This window comes from Rutidosis leptorrhynchoides, chromosome 3 (assembly GCF_046630445.1).
Source record: "Rutidosis leptorrhynchoides isolate AG116_Rl617_1_P2 chromosome 3, CSIRO_AGI_Rlap_v1, whole genome shotgun sequence".
Taxonomy (NCBI): domain Eukaryota; kingdom Viridiplantae; phylum Streptophyta; class Magnoliopsida; order Asterales; family Asteraceae; genus Rutidosis; species Rutidosis leptorrhynchoides.
Window position 1 is genome coordinate 6542641 of NC_092335.1, and position 21227 is coordinate 6563867.

At 35.1% G+C, this 21227-nt stretch overlaps 1 protein-coding gene across 1 annotated transcript; it reads right to left on the reverse strand.

The window, feature by feature from the left end:
- Positions 1-17191: 17191 nt before the first annotated feature.
- On the reverse strand, positions 17192-19893 carry LOC139895685 (putative glycerol-3-phosphate transporter 1). Its single transcript, XM_071878217.1, has 3 exons — positions 19760-19893; positions 18024-19068; positions 17192-17948 (listed from the first exon to the last, which is right to left on the reverse strand). The coding sequence occupies exons 2-3, from the start codon at positions 19006-19008 to the stop codon at positions 17383-17385; spliced, it is 1551 nt and encodes a 516-aa protein (XP_071734318.1). The 5' UTR covers positions 19009-19068; positions 19760-19893; the 3' UTR covers positions 17192-17382.
- Between the last annotated feature and the right edge of the window lie 1334 nt (positions 19894-21227).

A 21227-nucleotide genomic window follows, 5' to 3' on the forward strand; every position in this document is an offset into this window, starting at 1 on the left:
CTGAACTAAATCGGGTGTCAACCGTAAGAACGGTGGTTGCATAGCATGGTCAAAGACAGGACCTTGTGCCAAACCGACAAATTATAAGGGTGAGCTTTACTATTGCTCCTACCAAGGATAGTAATTGCGTCCGACACGTTATAGACCATAATCAAAAGCATGTCACGGGACATTGCCTTAAACAGTTACTTGTTCAACGCTTTCCTTTACAACCGGACGGTAGTTTGCCGAAAGGTAATATACGGGACAAGTAAACTGGACGTGTTGCTTTCCAAATACAAGGTTAGCAAGTGGGTGACACAAAACCGCAAGTTTTGAGCTAAAATTTTCAAATCTGAAACCCACCAAACCCACAAAAATATTTTGCAAACACCGGTAAAGGGTTATTCCGGAAAACTTATCTAGGGGAAAAACTAGATTTAATTTTCAAAAGATCAAATGTTTTCATAAAGATCCAATTTCCTTAATGGATCTAAATTTTTATAGTCATGTGGGACTTTAAACCATATCGTTACTACCATTGTTTATACCGCCGTATAGAAATCACTGATGTACAAAGTGTGAAGAATAAAGAAGTGATTCTAGTATTTCAAGACAATATTGCTTGAGGACAAGCAACGCTCAAGTGTGGGAATATTTGATAATGCTAAAAACGAACATATATTTCATAGCATTATTCCTCAAGAAAGACAAGCTTTTAGTTGCAATTGTTCTATTTACAAGTGATATTCGTTTAAATAATAAAAGGTGAAGACAAAAGACAGATTCGACGAATTGAAGACGCAAACGACCAAAAAGCTCAAAAGTACAAAAGACAATCAAAAAAGTTCCAATTATTGATAAGAAACGTCTCGAAATCACAAGAGTACAAGATTCAAAACACAAAGTACAAGATATTAAATTGTACGCGAGGACGTTCGAAAATCCGGAACCGGGACTAGAGTCAACTCTTAACGCTCGACGCAACGGACTAAAAATTACAAGTTAACTATGTATATAAATATAATATAATATATAATTAATTATATTAATTATATATATATTATATATATATATTAAAAACCATCGGCAGCAGGAAACTCCAAGGGTGTAAACTGTAAATACCTCTCCGCGACTCGCGGAGTTTTATGGGTATTTGGCCGCGAGTCGCGGAGCCCCAAAAATCAAGTCTGGCTATAAATCAACCCGAAATCTGATCAAAATAATCATCTTTTTCTCTTCCTCTTCATACGTAAATATATTTATATTTATAATTTATATTTTAATTTTAATTATAATTCTAATAATAAGGGTATGTTAGCGAATGTTGTAAGGGTGTAAGTCGAAATTCTGTCCGTGTAACGCTACGCTATTTTTAATCATTGTAAGTTATGTTCAACCTTTTTATATTAATGTCTCGTAGCTAAGTTATTATTATGCTTATTTAAAACGAAGTAATCATGATGTTGGGCTAATTACTAAAATTGGGTAATTGGGCTTTGTACCATAATTGGGGTTTGGACAAAAGAACGACACTTGTGGAAACTAGACTATGGGCTATTAATGGGCTTTATATTTGTTTAACTAAATGAAAGTTTGTTAATGTTAATATAAAGATTTACAATTGGGCGTCCCTATAAATTACCATATACACTCGATCGGACACGATGGGCGGGGTATTTATATGTACGAATAATCGTTCATTTAACCGGACACGGGAATGGATTAATAGCCACTAGAATAATTAAAACAGGGGTGAAATTACATTCAAGGGTAATTGGTGTAATTGTTAACAAAGTAGTAAAACCTTGGTTTACACGCAGTCGATAACCTGGTGTATTCATTAAACAAAGTATTAAAACCTTGTTACAATTCGAATCCCCAATTAGTTGGAATATTTATCTTCGGGTATAATAATAATTTGACAAGGACACTTGCAATTTATATTTATGACTGATGGACTGTTATGGACAAAAACCAGACGGACATATTGAATAATCCAGGACAAAGGACAATTAACCCATGGGCATAAAACTAAAATCAACACGTCAAACATCATGATTACGGAAGTTTAAATAAGCATAATTCTTTTATTTCATATTTAATTTCCTTTATTTTATATTTAATTGCACTTCTAATTATCGCACTTTTATTTATTTTATTTTATCGCACTTTTAATTATCGTACTTTTTAATTATCGCAATTTAATTTTATCGCATTTTTATTATTCGCAATTTCATTATCGTTATTTACTTTACGCTTTAATTTAAAGTCTTGTATTTATATTTTACATTAGGTTTTAACTGCGACTAAAGTTTTAAAATCGACAAACCGGTCATTAAACGGTAAAAACCCCCCTTTATAATAATAATATTACCTATATATATATTTGTATTTTTATAAAAGTAAACTAATATAGCGTTGAGCTTTGTTTAAAGATTTCCCTGTGGAACGAACCGGACTTACTAAAAACTACACTACTGTACGATTAGGTACACTGCCTATAAGTGTTGTAGCAAGGTTTAAGTATATCCATTCTATAAATAAATAAATATCTTGTGTAAAATTGTATCGTATTTAATAGTGTTTTCCTAGTATTTCTAGTAAAATAATAACTATTTTATATACTACCCCGCTGCACATCAATAATATATAAATATAGATACAGATAATGTTAATGTAATATAATATGTATTACCTAAAAGCAAAAGCGTGGGGATATGCTGGAGTTCGAAAAAAAACAAATCGACCTAACCCATCTTCAATTATCTTTATCGATTGTATATATATATATTATTTTCTTTTTATATATCACAATCATAATCATCTTCTTCATTTGTTCCAGATTCCTCATAATTACTACTTCATTAACTCGGTATCATCATCTTTTAATCGATTATTCTCCATCATCATATTCATTGAGGTTTCGTGATCGTTTAAACAGGAGCACAGATGCAGATGTACGGACGCAACTGGAGTAGCATCGAGTGTTTTAATAGACTGCTGTGATGGTTTTTATGAGGGTTGCCGATGGTTTTCTAATAGAAGAGGGAGAGAGAGAGAGGTTAGAAAGAGAAAGTGGTGGTTTCGGTTGTGATGGTGGGGTTCTTGATGGTGACCAGAAATGCTGTAGCAGGTGGCATATGGTGGAGGTGATCGTGATTGTGATGTTAGGAGGTGACTAAACAGAAAATGAAACGGACGTAGCAAGAACAGAAAAGAATAGAGTAGCAGCAACAATAGTTTTGGGTTGAATTGTTTATCGAATGGAAACAGGAATACGTACAATTAGGTCTATATATATATTAGACCTATTTTAAAAATAAATAAACGATAACCGAAAGTTACAGACATTTACCATTTAAGCTCAAAATTAATTATATTTAATATACACTATGTATATATATATATATATATATATATATATATATATATATATATATATATATATATATATATATATATATATATATATATATATATATATAAATAGTTTTAAATGACAAAATTTACTACGCAAATAAATATATATTAAATACTTAAATTATATATAACAATATATATATACAAGAAATATACATATAAAATAATAGTTTTTATTACAATGTATTTTATTGTACATATTTATTTATAACAATATTTACATATATATATTATACATATATTTTTACATACACATATTTATATATATCCACATATTTTTACAAGCAATGGTTCGTGAATCATCGGGGACAGTCGAAGGTCACATAAATATATGAAAATAGTTCAAACTTTTTGAGACTCAACTTTACAGGCTTTGCTTATCGTGTCAGAATAATATAAAGATTAAGTTTAAATTTGGTCGGAAATATCCGGGTCGTCACACCCTGATTGAAGAATATTGCCCTAGGACCGAGATCCAAAAGATGGAGATTGAGTTTATGCAGTTGAAGGTTGTGGGAAACGACCTCGATGGTTACAATCGTAGGTATTTAGAACTAGCCCTGATGTGTCCTACCATGGTTACCCCGGAGTTCAAACGTATGGAAAGGTATTTGTGGGGACTTCCTAAGTCCATTAAGGGAAATGTTACCTCGTCTAAGCCACCCAACGTCCCGGAAGCAATTCGCATGGCGCATACTTTAATGAACTAAATCATCATCGATGAACCGAAGAAGACTAAGTATGAAGCGGGTAGTAGTGATAAGCGAAAGTGGGATAACAACAAGGGTCGAGCCTATGAACAAAACCCGGCGAAGCAACATGAGGGTTTCAAAGGAAACAACAACAGTGGGAACCCCAACCCGAACTACAAGGGCACCCAATGCAAGAGGTGTTACAAGCACCATACCGGGTATTGTAATGTGATTTGTGAAAAGTGCCAACGGACCGGACATATCGGTAAGGACTGCAAGGTTACCACCCTGAATGTGAAGGCGAACTACAATGGACCTAAAAAGTGCTACGAATGCGGACAGACGGACCACTTCAGAAATGCGTGTCTCAACAAAAGAAAGGACGGCGGACCACCCCGTGGTAGAGCTTTCAACGTTAATGCAAGGGATGCACGCGAGAACCCCGACTTGGTGACAGGTATATTCACTATCAACAATCTATTAGCTTCTGTCCTATTTGATACTAGTGCTGATAGAAGTTATGTATGTAGACATTTTTGCGATAAGATTAATTGGTCGTTAGTTCCTTTAAAAGAAAGTATGCTTGTAGAGGTAGCCAATGGAAAACTTGAGAAAGTTGACCATATTAGTCGAGGAGCTATTATCAACATAGCTGGTGTGGATTTCGAGATTGACTTGATACCCATTAAGTTGGGAAGCTTTGATGTTATTATCGGTATGGACTGGTTGACCAAGATAAGGGCCGATATTATCTGTGGAGATAAAGCTTTTCGTATACCACAAGGAGATGGTGAGCCACTGATCATTTACGGAGAGAGATGTACCTCGAAGATGAACCTAATTAGTTGTGTGAAAGCGCAAAAGATCATGAAGAAGGGATGTCTTGCTGTCCTAGCACATGTGAAAACGGTAGAAACTGAGGTGAAGAGTGTGAACGATGTTCGAATTGTGAACGAATTTTCCGATGTCTTTCCTGAAGAATTGCCTGGATTACCGCCACCAAGAGCAGTAGAGTTTCAGATCGATTTAGTACCAGGAGCTGCACCTATAGCTCGCGCACCTTATCGACTCGCATCTTCTGAGATGCAAGAATTACAAAGCCAACTACAAGAATTACTTGACCGTAGATTTATCCAACCAAGTTTCTCGCCTTGGGGCACACCTGTGTTTTTTGTGAAGAAGAAGGATGGATCCTTCCGTATGTGCATCGACTACCGTGAACTCAACAAATTGACGATCAAGAATCGGTATCCTCTTCCCAGAATTGACGATCTTTTCGATCAGCTGCAAGGATCGAGCGTTTACTCTAAGATCGATTTACGATCCGGTTATCACCAATTGAGGGTGAAAGAGAGCGATGTAATGAAGACTGCATTCAGAACTCATTATGGTCATTACGAGTTTCTCGTGATGCCATTCGGATTAACCAACGCACCTGCCGTGTTCATGGACCTCATGAATCGTGTCTACAAACCATACTTGGATAAGTTCATTATCGTCTTCATAGATGATATTCTCATCTACTCCAAAAGTGAAGAAGAACATGAGCAACATCTTCGTCTAGTGTTGGAACTCTTGAGACAAGAGCAACTTTACGCCAAATTCTTCAAGTGTGAATTTTGGTTGAAGGAAGTCCAATTTCTGGGTCATGTTGTAAGCGACCAGGGTATCAAAGTTGATCCCGCCAAGATTGAAGCTATCAGCAAGTAGGAAACCCCCACTACTCCAACTCACATCCGCCAATTTTTAGGTCTCGCCGGTTACTACCGAAGATTTATTGAAGGTGTCTCTCTGATTGCGCGTACTTTGACCGCGTTGACTCACAAAGGGAAGAAGTTCATTTGAGAACCCGCACACGAATCAGCATTTCAAACCTTGAAGAAGAAGTTGACCACCGCACCTATCTTATCTCTTCCTGAAGGCAGTGACGATTTCGTCATTTATTGCGATGCTTCGAAAAGTGGTTTTGGTTGTCTACTAATGCAAAGATCAAAGGTTATTGCCTATGCTTCTCGTCAACTGAAGATTCATGAACGGAACTACACTACTCATGATCTCGAACTTGGAGCTGTTGTCTTTGCGCTCAAATTGTGGAGACACTATTTTTATGGAACTAAGAGCACTATCTTCACCGACCACAAAAGCCTCCAGCACATCTTTGATCAGAAGAAACTGAATATGAGACAGCGTCGATGGATCGAGACGCTAAACGACTATGATTGTGAACTTCGTTATCACCCTGGCAAGGCCAATGTTGTAGCTGACACTTTGAGCTGAAAGGAAAGGACGGCACCTCTTCGTGTTAGGGCTCTGAACATCACCATCCATTCTAATCTCAACAACCAGATCCGAGTAGCCCAAGATGAGGCTCTCGAGGAGGAGAATATATCTCATGAACATTTGAACATTCTTGTTTCTCGATTTGAGGTTAGGGATACTGGACTCCGATGTTATGCTGGAAGAATTTGGGTACCACGTTATGGAGATCTAAGGAACCTTATACTTGATGAATTCCACAAGTCGAGATATTCGATTCACCCTAGAGCGGGCAAAATGTATCACGATCTTAAGGAACAGTATTGGTGGCCTAATCTTAAGAAGGAAGTTGCAACTTATGTTGGTAAGTGTTTGACTTGTTCGAAAGTTAAGGCCGAACATCAAAGACCTTCTAGGTTACTTTAACAACCGAAAATCCTGCAATGGAAGTGGGAAAGGATAACAATGGATTTCATCACCAAACTACCAAAGACGGTGGGCGGATACGATACCATCTTGGTTATTGTTGACCGCCTTACTAAATCTGTACACTTTCTAGCGATGAAGGAAACGGATACGATGGAGAGACTCGCTCAACTATACATCAAATAGGTTGTATCTCGTCATGGTGTACCTTTATCGATCATCTCAGATCGCGATCCCAGTTTTACTTCCAGATTTTGGCGTTCTTTACAAGAAGCCATGTGAACCCGTCTCGACATGAGTACCGCATATCACCCACAGACCGACGGGCAAAGTGAACGCACGATTCAGACTTTAGAGGACATGTTGCGTGCATGTGTTATTGATTTTAGAAAGGCTTGGGAAAGGCATTTGCCGTTAGCCAAATTCTCGTACAACAACAGTTATCACTCTAGTATTAATGATGCACCTTTTGAAGCGTTGTATGGCCGCAAGTGCCGATATCCTATTTGTTGGGCCGAGTTAGGCGAAGTGCAAATCACCGGACCCGAGATAGTCCATGAAACATCGGAGAAGATTGCCCAAATTCAAGCTAGACTCAAGACAGCCCGTGATCGTAAAAAGAGTTATGCTGACGTAAATGTAAGGACTTTGAATTCAACGTTGGTGACCGTGTAATGTTGAAGGTTGCACCTTGGAAAGGTGTGATTCATTTTGGAAAGCGCAGAAAGTTAAACCCGCGGTACATTGGTCCTTTTGAAATCTTAGAACGTGTTGGACCCGTTGCTTACCGTTTGGATCTTCCAACATAATTGAGCTCAGTTCATCCCACCTTTCACGTGTTAAACTTGAAGAAGTGTCTTGCCGCACCCGAACTTATCATACCACTGGAAGAACTTACCATTGACGACAAACTCTACTTCGTGGAAGAGCCTGTTGAAATTATGGACCGTGAGGTCAAAAATTTGAAACACAACAGGATTCCGATCGTCCGAGTCCGATGGAATGCCAAACGAGGACCTGAGTTTACTTGGGAGCGAGAGGATCAAATGATGCAGAAGTATCCTCACCTTTTCCCAGCTCCTCCATCTCCTTCAGCTTAAAATTTCGGGACGAAATTTTCTTTAACAGGTGGGTAATGTAACGACCCTGGTTTTCCCAATGTTTAATTAATAATTATTATTATTAATACTTGTGATTAAATGAATGTATTGTTATACATTTACTTGTTACCATGATTGACTTTTAATTGCCCGACACGTCTTTGTGACACACGAACATTTCACGAATAATATTTTCAGATATTATTTACATTCATGATTGACTTTTATTAATCATTTTTAATTAACTAAAGTTACTAGTTAATTACTTGAGATTTGTTGGATTTAAATTGATAATCACTTGAACTTGGGCTTTCATTAGTGTTAGTGGACTTAGAAGCCTACTCTACTCACCTTAATGGACTTATTAGCCCATCACTCATGTAAGTATTACTTTTAAGATAAAACTAGATGGATTAGTGCATGGAATCTAGTTACAAGTTACTTACACCATGTTCCCATGCAAACACCCCATATGACCAACTTTTGAGCCAAAATACATGAAAGAACTAGTGGACTAATCCTTTCCCCTTTACCCTTGAGCAAACCGTCGGCCTTGAAGGCCTTTAGAGGAGTTCAAAAATATTTTTTTTGTATTACTCTTTCACTAGTCTTCATTCACTTCACACACACAAAAAATACTTGCACTTTTCTCTCATTTCCTCTCAAGTTTTCTCTCAAATTTGTGAGTTTCTTTCAAGGTTTTCTCTTCTTCTTTTCTTTGTCAAAACCGAAACATAAAACACATAATCATCATCATTACTTGTTGTTTATTGTTGTTTACTTACATGTTGTTAAGAATCAAACTCTTTAGTTTGTTCTTCATATTATCTTTTTTATTCAAGAACATACAAGAACAAAACTTTCTAGTTTATTTTCTACACTTAATGCTTTTAAAAGATTAAAGTTCATGAGTTGTAATAACCATACTTGAAGTTCATGTTGTAAACTTAAAAGTTTACTTCCTTAAAGATCAAGGCCTTGGCTTGAATCTTTAAAGTATCAACAACCATGAACTAGTTACTTGTTTATTTAGTTTATTACTTCATTTCTTTGCACTTTAATTTCGTGATTCATGTTGTTGTTGGTCAAGTGTTACTAGTTAATTTTGATCTCATTTTTCTTGAACTAAAGTTCACTTATAAGTTCAAGAACATGGAAGTTTAACTTTTTAGTTACAACTTCACATACTTATGAAAGATCTAAGTTTCCATAGCTTATGGTCTACTTATTTTCTCATAAACAAAAGCTTGAAAGCTTACATACACTTTACAAGATGAAAATCTAAGTCTTATAGCTTATGGTTTCATTAAAGTAAAGATTCAAGTGTTATTACTTAGGATTTAACTTAATAACTTTATATCTAGACTTTTGGGTCTTGGATATTCAAGATCAAACTAAGAACTATGTTCTACAACTTAAGATCTTGATTAGTTAGTTTACTTTCAAGTTTGTAGCTTAATATTACTTTTAGAGTTCATGTATGTGTCGGATCTAAGATCTTGATGTAACTTTGGTTCATCAAACTACTTGCAACACTTAATTGAGTTGTGCTACTTATCTTAGACTTAAAGTTGTGTTATGATGGTCAAAACTTGGTAAAGATGATGTAAACACATCAACGAGTTGTACACTTGAAGCTATATGCATCAAGGATGAGAACCGTGATGAACGTCAAGCACCAAGAACCAACTGGAACCTACTGTTTACTATTTTATGGAACTGATCAGAATACCTGGGCTACTGTAAAGTTGATTTTAAGTTAGCTCTGTTCGAGTAGATAATTTTTTGTTTAAGACTCGTCTTAATCCGAGTTACGGTTTAGGATCAATGGCCCTCGAACGTCACTATGTCCTTTTAACGTTGCGCTGAAAATTCTGACTTACTCGCACTTAAACCGTCGCCACGGTCAAAAGAAGACGAGTTTGGTTCTGGAATTTTTAAAGCAACTAAAGGACTTATATACGGAGCCATGGACACTGGTCACACCTTATTTCAGTAGGTATAGAGGCCGAGTGACTGATCGAAGTCAGCCTTTGTTTTAAACTCTTTTCATGAACGAAACTTACTTTACACCTTTTGTTTGATGATGAATGATGATGACCCTTAAGACCTAATTTACATACATTTAAACCTATTGGAACGATTTACTGACTAGTAATATTTGACTTAGGTTGAGGACTTTCTGGACCTACATACTTGCTTACTTTCTGACTTAACTTTACTACTACTTTACCACTGTGAGTTATAGCATCCCTTTTTACTTTAACTATTTTGGGAACTGAGAATACATGCTCATTTTACGTTTTACATACTAGGCACGAGTACTTAAACTTTATATATGTGTGGGTTATACAACGGCATAAACATTCCCTTTAGCTCGGTAACGTTTAGTCATTGGTTTTTGAACCGGTGAACGCGAATCTTAGATATGGATCCATAGGGTTTGACATCCCCACTCGGGCTAGTAGCGCTAGCATTTAATGGGTGTTTAATACTTCGTATACATACGCACTTGCCACGTGTACTTTCAGGGGGTTATAAACGTTATGTTAGTTACCAAGTGCCCACGATTAAACATATACTTTATCATACTGTTTTGAAACGCTCTTTGTAGCACTGAAATCTCGTGGCCTACCTTACATTACTGTTATACTTAAACTATAGCTCACCAACCTTTGTGTTGACGTTTTTAAGCATGTTTTTCTCAGGTGCTTAAGGTTAGCCGCTTCCGCTGTTGTACTAGTCTTACTGTAGACACCCGCTGCTCTAGAGATGTCACAGCATGAAACCCTTTATCTTGCATTCAAACTTTAATACTTTTGAAACAATGATTTGTAACGACCTAAGGGTCACGCACTATTATCTTTGCTTCTATTCATAGAAGCATACTTTTGATGTAAAACATTCGACGTTAGTTATGACGTCACCTTTTATCATGAATGCAAACTTGTTTTGAAAACGCATATAGTGTTTGACCTTGTAATGATCCTGTTGTTGACGGTCCGTACATGTTGATTTAGTACGGGGCGTCACACTAAGTCCCTACAGTGATATTTTTAATTGCTCGTTAAATTCATTCTTAATTATTGGGGGTAGGCCTATCAGGAGTAACGTCCCCGATACATTTGACTAAGTCTTTGTATTACTTAATAATGAAATTAAACCGACAAGGACAGAACAACTTGTCATTGGGGCAAACTTTAAACGTTTAGTCTAACTATCACGAACTGGCATAACTTTTTGATCTGCGAGATCAACTTTATAAATAAAAATCTTGTGGTCTAAAACAACGGTCAAACATATTAATTAAACCTATGATTTCACTCAACCATTTTTGGTTGACACTTTAGCATGTTTTGTCTCAGGTGCTGATTGATCAAGTTTACTTACCTACTGCTTATGTGATGCTACTTGGACTTAGGATCAAGAACTATCGCATTTATTATTCTTGCATTTGAAACATTTACTTTATTGTAATTTCAATTCTTGTAACGACATTTCATTTTCCGCTGCGTACTCAATAAAGTTTGTTTTTATCATATAGTATTGTTCTCGTATTATAATATGTAAATTTTGGATTTTCAATTTTCAGTGTAAAAATTTTGGATTTTTCGACTTTGCCCCCGGTGGTTTTTTTTTTGTGCCTTAAAACCTATATATTTTGCCCCAAAATTTTTAAATTTTGCCCAAACTCCTCTAAATTTTGCTTCAAAACCTTCAAATTTTGCCCACGAACCTTTAAATTTTGCGCCAAAACCTCCATAATTTGCCTAAAAACTTCAATTTTTTGCCCCAAAACCTCCATATTTTGCCCAAAAAATTGCTACGGTTTTATTTTTTTCGGTGAAAAACAAATCCTGCATCCGCCACTGTCCTTAACCCTGTTACATGGTACAAAACTAGATAAACCGTTAGTGAGATTGGTGAGGTCTCACGGAAGTCTACCAAAGATTTCTCGGAACCAACACCAATGCGTATGTAGATTATTATTTACCCACCTTACCCGATCGTAAACATTAGCCTTTTAATTAATATCGTGGTGATAGAGTCGGTCATATAGATCTTTAAGTTTAACACTATTTAACCAAACATCCTCCTAGAAACATGTTGTTTTACCGTAAGAGATTTTTTTTATAAAAAATAATTGAAAGGAATACCTATTGAATCTAAATCTCTACTGGCTTTAATATTTTTGTTGAAAGGCAAAACTTATACTACCTCCGCCCCACCAGAGGTGTTCACTTTAACTTTTGACAGTCTTTATTTGTCAATTTTGAGTATAAATATTTATGTTTGTGTTATATAATATTATATGAATATGAATTGATTGAGTTTTAATTGTGTTTTTATTGATATAACTTTCATCAAATCAAATATTATATAACATCAACAAAAATATCTACAGTCAAAGTTGAATAAGCAAGACTAAAAAAAGTCAAAATGGACACTTCTGGTGAGACGGATGGAGTACTAAATATGAAAGGAGTTACATGTGACCCATACATGAGTGCAGTATGAGATTATAACTACAAACGAAACCCATCTAGAGTAAACAAACACAATAAGGTTACAACGAGAACGACATGATAGCTTTGTGTCAGGTGGATTATTTGGAGCAGCGACAATTAACCGTGATCATCATAGTAACTGGGTTTTGAAATTCATTGTAGCCAGTCGAGGTTCTTCACCTTTGATCGGGTCGATATCCATTCATAGCTACTACCGGTTTTAATTATAGTAGCCCAAGTGGTCGAGGCACGTAGTTAAAGTTTAAACAATCATCTTCGATGGTTTTAGTACCTAGAGTATTAATAGTTTCATAATTTTAATTTACAAAATATTATTTCACGAGTTCAAAACCCTATTTTCTACCAACAACCGCCGCCAAAATAAACCCTATTTTCTACCAACAGCCGCCACCACATCTGTAGCTTCTCCTCCGGCCGTCGGCTTTGTCCGGCGGTCCGGAGGGACTCCCCTCCCTGCTCTTATATGTTCATACTTCTTTTCTACATCAAGTTTGTTTTATTTTCGGTATTTATTTCTCGAATACGTTGTTTTTAAAAGTTTCTTTTAGCTAGTTTAAGTTCGTGGAAGGAGCGGTTTTCGAGTTGTTTCAATTTTTGGTAAAGATTCGCTGGTTTCAGGTGGCCATTTACGGTTGTTTCAACCTCAAGTTTGAGTCGTGCAAAAGGTGCTAGTTGGTTTTCTGGTACTTCAAATCGGTTCCGATTAGTGGTTTTAAATAGTGGTTCTGAGTAGCTGTTTCGAGTAGTGGTTTCGTCATTTCGAGTAAAGATTTCGGGTGGTTTCGAGTGGTTCGGGTAGCTGTTTCGGGTTTTCAGGGTGAGGACCGTGAGCTGTAGGAGATGCTTACGAGTATCAATTTCGGTATCGAGTAAAGAATGAATGGACGGCGTTGATTGCTCTCGTGCATATTTAAAAGGTAAATTGCCTTTATATAAAATAGCACTCATGTGGCTAACTATCTTTGGTTAGCTATAGTTTTTGGCCTAGACATTCAAACCACTAGTCAGAACCGATTGTTATGTGGTGTGTGGATTTTGCTACTTTGATTATTATGGCTCTTGTGGATTTAGTTTAATGTTATTACTTTACCATTTAGTAAAATGGTACTAGCTTAACTAGCCTTTTAAATTCAAATAACATATGGTTTCGAGTAATGATCTTGGGTGCTTCAAGTAGTAGTTTCGTGTGGTATAAGTTTGTCGTGTTAGGTGGTGGTTACCGAAGGTTCGTGTTTATATTTTCGCGTGGATATTTTTGAAGTGATGGTATTTGGTGGGTAGTTATGTTTGTCATTAAAGTGTAAGTTCGCGTTATTAAGAGGTTTAGGTTCGTGAAATTAGGATGACATTTCGAGTAATTTCGATTGTTAGTTTGGTGGAGTGAATTTTATGATCGTGATTTTTTATTGATTCACTTATTCATGGGCTCAGTAGTGGATACAGGTTGTGATTATACAGTTGTGGTTTCATTTTCCGCTAATATTTCTACATTCACAATACCGCCACCTAGTAGACTATGTGATCGAGATTGTTTGGCTTAAGTTTCGGCGGGATATGTGTCAGTTGTCGTGGTGTTTGTCGTGGTTTGTTTTCTACCGTCTACATGGTTTTTACTAGGTGATTGCCCTTATGTGGTCTTGTGTGGTGTTGATTTGGTTGACGGTTCGATTCTTAGATTGTATGATTATAGCCGTCTTTGTGTTAGACATATTAGTTTGGCCCAAGTCCGATATGTGAGCTTGGTCCATTAGGGTTAAATGGCTACATTGTAATCTATAAATACCGAGTCATAATAAAGCTATTATTATGGGGTTTACATTCTATAACATGGTATCCGAGCCATATGATCCTGGTGGAAACGCCTCCTCCTATATCACTCTTCATCGCCACTCGTTTTAACATCGTCATATCTATCGTCTCTATAATATGTTTTCTTGTTTTCTTGTCACACTAGCTGCCGCAACCTTCTTTTCCAAACCCTTATTTTTTTTTTCGTTTTCTTTAAACTGTCGTGAAAAAAAATACAAAGCTTCTGATATGCTATGCTATCCACTCTGTAGCCAAATGATACGTGTAAGCCATTGGTTCTTCTAATTTTCCACTTGCCACCATCCAATTAAACATACACCTTTCCATTACAGCATCAATTAAAAAAAAAAAATTTGTTTTATGGTCGTCGAATGTTTTCGTTAACAGCATCCGGTTCTTATTTTTAATTTATTGTTTTTTATAATATATCGGCGTGGGGCTGAGCCGCCTAGCTTGACTAGGTTCCAAACCCCGAAAAAAGAGGAATATAAAAAAAACACAAAAAAAAAGAATATTGTCAAAACTCTTGTTTGCAGCGTTGAAGAATACTGTTATCGTCAACAAAAGTAGCTTATGAAAGCGGTACTTGATCCTTAGGCACAGCAAGTCACGGCGTAAAAGAGAAAAAAACGCTACGGAAAAGGAGAATCCGTCAAGAAATCTGCAACTCTATCAACGAATATCAGGCTATTCAGTGCAACAAATGAGAAAAAAAATAGAGTTTATTTATATTATATTTATTGTTTTCTTTCCAGTCCGAACTTTCGCGATTTCGCTTTTCGGACTGCGGGGGAGTGTTAGACATATTAGTTTGGCCCAAGTCCGATATGTGGGCTTGGTCCATTAGGGTTAAATGGTTACATTGTAATCTATAAATACCGAGTCATAATAAAGCTATTATTATGGGGTTTACATTCTATAACACTTTGTTCTATTATTCTAGGTTGGTGTATTTTAACGTCGAGCTGTAAGACCCTTTGAATTTGAGGTGTTGATTGTGGAGTCGTGTTGGTTGATCTTTTAAGATTGTTGTAATTACTAGTCTTAATTTATTTATAAAATTGTTGCTTTTCAAGGAAAAAAAAAAAACATCTTCGCGCCGTATATACTTTTGGTAGTAATAATATATAAATGAAAGAGTCGTTATTATTAGATTTAAAAGATGCAGGACCACTGCAATTATGGCATTGGTTGATCCACACTTAACGAAATAATGGATCACAATTGGTTGCTTAAACTACGTCCACAAGATTACCACCACATATTGCCTAAATTAATACAAAACCTGCCTTTTCAACGAAAACATGAGCCATTTTCCTACATTTTGGATAGTCAGTGTCAATGACACGTACCCCATTTTTCACTATACATGGACTTTTGTATAAACTTATGATTTACTCGTATTAATTATTAATTAATAAAATAATAATAATAATTAATTATCAAAAATGGATTCTTCTAGGTGCACCTATAGATGACAATGATCAACTAGTCTAGATAGACCTTCTAACATATTGAAGAACTAAAGATGGGTACATATTGGATCCATTTCTTTTGTTTTCTGGAAACCCAATGGACTCAAATGGTTGACTCAATTGATCCAATTTTTGGTGTATGAATTTGATTGTCAGGTATACTTCTTACGAACACACCAATACTAGCGTGCTGCAATCTAACATATACTAACGTGCTGCAATCTAACATGTGACGCATTGCTAGTGGAGCGAGGTTAGTACTTCTGTTTACAAAAAGAATACGACTTTAATAGTGATGGTGTGTTCTAACTCTTTTAAATTAGAGAGCAATTGTGATTCAAAAATTATAAAGGCCGGCTACCCGGAACCTTTTGGTTCCCAGGAAATATGATTTTTTTGAGAGGGAAAAATAGAGATAGGTGCTCACTCATTAACACCCTTAATAATAAATTACTAGTAATAATAAAATACGGAGTAATCCGTAAATAATGGGAGGTGATTTTCACACACTACTTTTTGATCCATCTACACTTTATCTCATAAACTTACAGTTATACCCATGGATTAATATAAGGAGTTGAACTTATATTATTATTTATATATATACTAATAGACAAAACACTATTTCACTATTCACCAATAGTAACCAGGAGTATTTTCGTCATTTCACTTTTTTTTTTATCCCCAACGATAAAATAAGCAAATTTCGTAAAAGAACCAACCCTTCAATGTTACCAAAAGATGTCGAAAAAAATTTTTTTTTACAAAAAAATCAACTAACTTTTTTTTTCCCTTCTCTCTTTTCTTCCTTAACGATAAAGGAGGCAACTTTCATAAAATGAACAACCCTTCAATGCTACCAAAAGATGTCGAAAAATATTTTTTTACAAAATAGATCAACTAACTTTAAAAAAAAAACAACAAACGCTAAAAGAAGCAACTTTCACAAAATGAACAACCCTTCAATGTTAGATGTCGAAAAAAAAAAATTTACAAAATAGATCAAGACTTTTTTTTTTAACTCGCATTCAAAACGGAGCCCCCGGCGCGAAGCGAATGCTCCACAACTAGTTTTAACTAATTAAGGGTATGATATGTAATTAGGTGTAGATGGATCAAAAAGTGAGTAAATAATAGATAATAGGTTCATCTTATAATAGAGTATAGTCAATTAATTTTCTCTAACTATAAACAAAATAAATAAATAGATAAATAAATAAACAAGGACTGAATATCATATTCTATTGTCAAAAATATAAATGCAGAAAAGTTCACATCAACAAGAAAACAATACAAACATGTAGAAACATTTTGGTGTTCCGATCTCATCCCAAAATATAGGTAGCAATTAAATCGGTTTAGATTGAGGATATGCTATAAGAAACGAGTATTTAAACCGATTTTTTTAAATATACCGGTTCAAATACTAATCAAACTATATATATATATATATATATATATATATATATATATATATATATATATATATATATATATATATATATATATATATATATATATATATAAATTAAATATATGAATATATTTATGATTGGATGACGGACTCTGTTGTTATATGTACAGAAACAATTGCCCGCCATCTCCTCAATGCACCTAAAATAAATTTGGAGAAAATACAATAGCGTACGCAACCAATTTATCACAAAAATCTTCATTATTCAGTGACAATTAATCACACTTCTTCAATTGAATCAGCCCGTAGAGTGCTAACATTCGGACTCCCATGCGAATCTTGACATTTAGCAGTGACCTCGGCCACCACTAGTTTAGTCAAAAACAACCCAGCCACAAAAGCCGATACCATAAGCATATTGAAAACTGCACCCCAACCCTGGGTTGAAATGTAACCTGTTAGAACCGGCCCAATCGCGGCGCCTATTGACCCTGTTCCATCAATGATAGCGGTTACCGTAGCCAATGCTTTAGAGTTGCCTTTTAAAGACTTGTGAGTCCCTAGATCGGCTGACACCGCGGTTGTAATGAGAGCATACGGTCCGTTAACAAACATCCCAATGACTAACATGAGTGCAATGTTTACGGGCATGGATAAATGCCCATAACAACGATATAAGTAAAGCGCTGGAATTGCACAGTAGGTGAAACTCGCAGCAGTAATGGCGCGAGCATCTAGCCGGTCAGAAATATGACCGGCTAAAATTCCACCCACCACGCCCCCAACATCAAACAATGTAGATAAATTCCCTGCAGCCTCATTCGATAAAAACTCGCCATTTATAGCTGCAAATGTATAACACATTTAGACTTACAATATAACTTTAAAACCATGGTGAAAGGTATTAATAACACACGTACCTGTATGACTTATGTAAAACGGAAGCCAATAAAGAAACGTATAAGCAACCAATTTTGCGAAGAAGAGGCAAAACGCGAACGGAGCAACCCCTGGTATTCTCCAAGCTTCTAAAAACCCGACGGGGGAGTTTTTCTCAGCATCCGAAACTGAGCTCAATAAGGGCTCGGTCATTTCCTTTTTAAACGACCCCGGCTCATCTTCATCCTTCACAACCCCAACCGATTCAGGATCAACAGGCAAGAACATGAAAACAATAACTCCAACAAACGCAGTCATCAAACCAGGAACCGCCATGGACCAACCCCAACCATATTTCAAAAAATACGAAGCGGTTAACGAACCGGTGATGTTCCCAACCGACGTATGAGCGTTCCAAATACCCATTATTAGCCCTCGTTTACTCTTCCCGAACCAATTCCCAACAACCGCAACGACAGAGGGCCACCCGGTTGATTGAAACAACCCGGCGATCATCTGAACTATCAAGTAATAATAAAACACATGAATGTTTAACCAGTATCCAAAACCGAACAACGAAGTAAATAAACCCGTCCCAATCATTCCAATCGTCAAAAAGATTCTTAAATTCATTCGATCACCAATATGTCCAGAAAAGAACATTCCCACAGCGTATACAAATAAAAACGCTAAGTCAAGATCACCAAGCAATGCTGTCCCGTTTGCTCCATTAAACGGTGCCCAACCGCTTCCAAGAAGCCATGTAAGCGCATTCGATCTTTGCAAAAACGAACCTGATTCAGTGGGATCTTCTGGTGTGGCTGGATCGAGTGCGCTTTTGACGATGCTAGTGGTTTTACGAGCAGCATGGTAGCTTGTGTATGCTAGAAATGTAACGATTAAAACAATTATTTGATGTGATTTGAATGAAATCTTTGATTTCTTTGTGCATTCTACTAATTGAATTCCTGGAGGTTTTGTGTTTTTTGCATTTGATTCATGCTTTGGTTCAACAATGGAACCCATATATCGATGAACTTTAACTTTAAAGTTTTCTTCTGTTGTAATCAAGAAAACTTGATCTACCTGCAAAACAAGAATATTGGACATAATCCAATTAACATGTGATTAAAGTAAAATCTATTTAGTATATTAAATTAGTTCTACCATAAAACTATTTATACATTTTAAGATCACCAAATGTATAACATATCTGATATCACGCGGTTATGTGGAATCCAACATTTTACTCTCAACAATATTGAAAACATTAAAAACTTAAAATAAAATAATATGCTTGTTTATTCCCATTTATTTTTTCCCTGATTACGTCACTAGATCCTCTATCTAGGAGGTCAATTATATGTGTAAAAAATAAATTAAGAATTCTCAAAATTATTACTAAAAATCTTGGAATCGCAAGCCAATATAATAACGTTACGAAACCTTTTGATTCCATCGGATTAAACGAATAAAAAAAGTTAGTAAAAAATAAGAAGAAATTTCTGGAAAGTCAGACATTAAAGTCAATTTTAAAGATTATTGATGATCTTGCACAACAGACGTGCATCATGAATTGTAAAAGCAATCATCCAATTATCCAAATATTTGTTCTAAAAAATCAACCAAAAAACGAGTTAATTATGAAATTACGTACTCGATTTAAGTAGATTACGTAAAACTCACTAAAACTATCTTTTCATTTATGGAAGAATAATCTAAATACGATGACACAATATAAAACAACTGCAACAAATTATTAATGTGTAAATGTTACCTGCAAAATATTTTTATCTGGATTTCTTCAGTGTCAATCTATGCATGAATCTATTGTCGATGGAGATGTTGATTTGATCTTGTTAATTATCCTGTAGTTTGGATAGGATTTGATTGCCGTATGCGTTACTCTTTCAGTTGTTGTGGGAAGCAAATTATGGAACATGTTATTTTTCTGTTATATAAGGGAAAAAAAAGAAGGTTTACTTAATTAAATATGTACAATTACCATTGTACCCTTACCTGGTTTTGTAAGTCTTTGAGTGGGTGGAGTGAATTAGACGATACTACCCTTAGGGAGGGGTTGCCAACTTGCAATGTGTTAAGAAGGTAAAATATACACCGATACACGGAATAGTTATTGTAAGGGAATTTAATTTTCGATGAAAAAACAGTTACTATCTTCTAACGGTTAAAGCCAATTCAAAGTTAATTAAAAGTAGTATAATAAAAGGGCAAATTGGCAATAATGTAAAATGTAATTTTCATCATTTGGAGTGTGAAATTCTTTCTTTAAAAAAATTGAATAATATCAATAATAATAAATTATTACAAGTTGAATTTTTAAAATAAAAAATTGAAAAATAAAGATTTTTAAAGGATATAATGTGACGGTTGTTTTGACATAAATTGAACAGTAACACAATAATTACTAGGTATAACATAAAATGTATTTATCATGATCATTAATTATTAATTACTAGGTATATATATATATATATATATATATATATATATATATATATATATATATATATATATATATATATATATATATATATTACAATTAAATAGCGCATCGATCTTCGTTCATTCTTTTTTAAATAGCGCATCGATCTTCGTTCATTCTTTTTTTGGGGAAAATAAAGTTTTATTAATACCAACAAAACAAAACAATGGGCAGGATATACCCTACACCCCAACAATAAAACGACAAACCATGCAAAACTTAGAAATCCAATCAAACCTGCCTCAAAATCACATCGATGATATCGAAGCTTTCATCGTCAATCTATTTCCATATATATCCATATCCCAATTCTTCGCCGCCATGGCCATAGCAGAAGTTCCTTTAACTCTGAATGATGCTAATTTCAGTCTAATACCATCGGTGATGCAATTCACCATCTCAATTTCTTTCCTTCTTTTCCCATATATATATATATATATATATATATATATATATATATAGTTATGACTTACAACATAACTAAATATTTTTCAATTTTTCAAGTTTTCAAGGAATAACATAAATGTTTTTTATGACTTACAAAAGAAAAATATTTAATTATATTGTAAGTCATAACTACTTGTTATATTAATTCATAAAATTGAAATTATTATGCGTAGGGCTGAATAGTTTTTAATTTATCTTTGGTACCAATGATGATGATTAATCAATTGTTTATTGTTTACACACCATAAAACGTAAATTACAAGAGAATATGAGAAAGGTAAGAAGGGCAAAT

Coding starts and splice junctions, on each gene's coding strand:
- LOC139895685 (XM_071878217.1), bottom strand. CDS start 19,008: ATGGGTTCCATTGTTGAACCAAAGCATGAATCAAATGCAAAAAACACA. Junction 17,949..18,023: donor GTTTTACATAAGTCATACAG/GTACGTGTGTTA, acceptor ATACATTTGCAG/CTATAAATGGCGAGTTTTTA.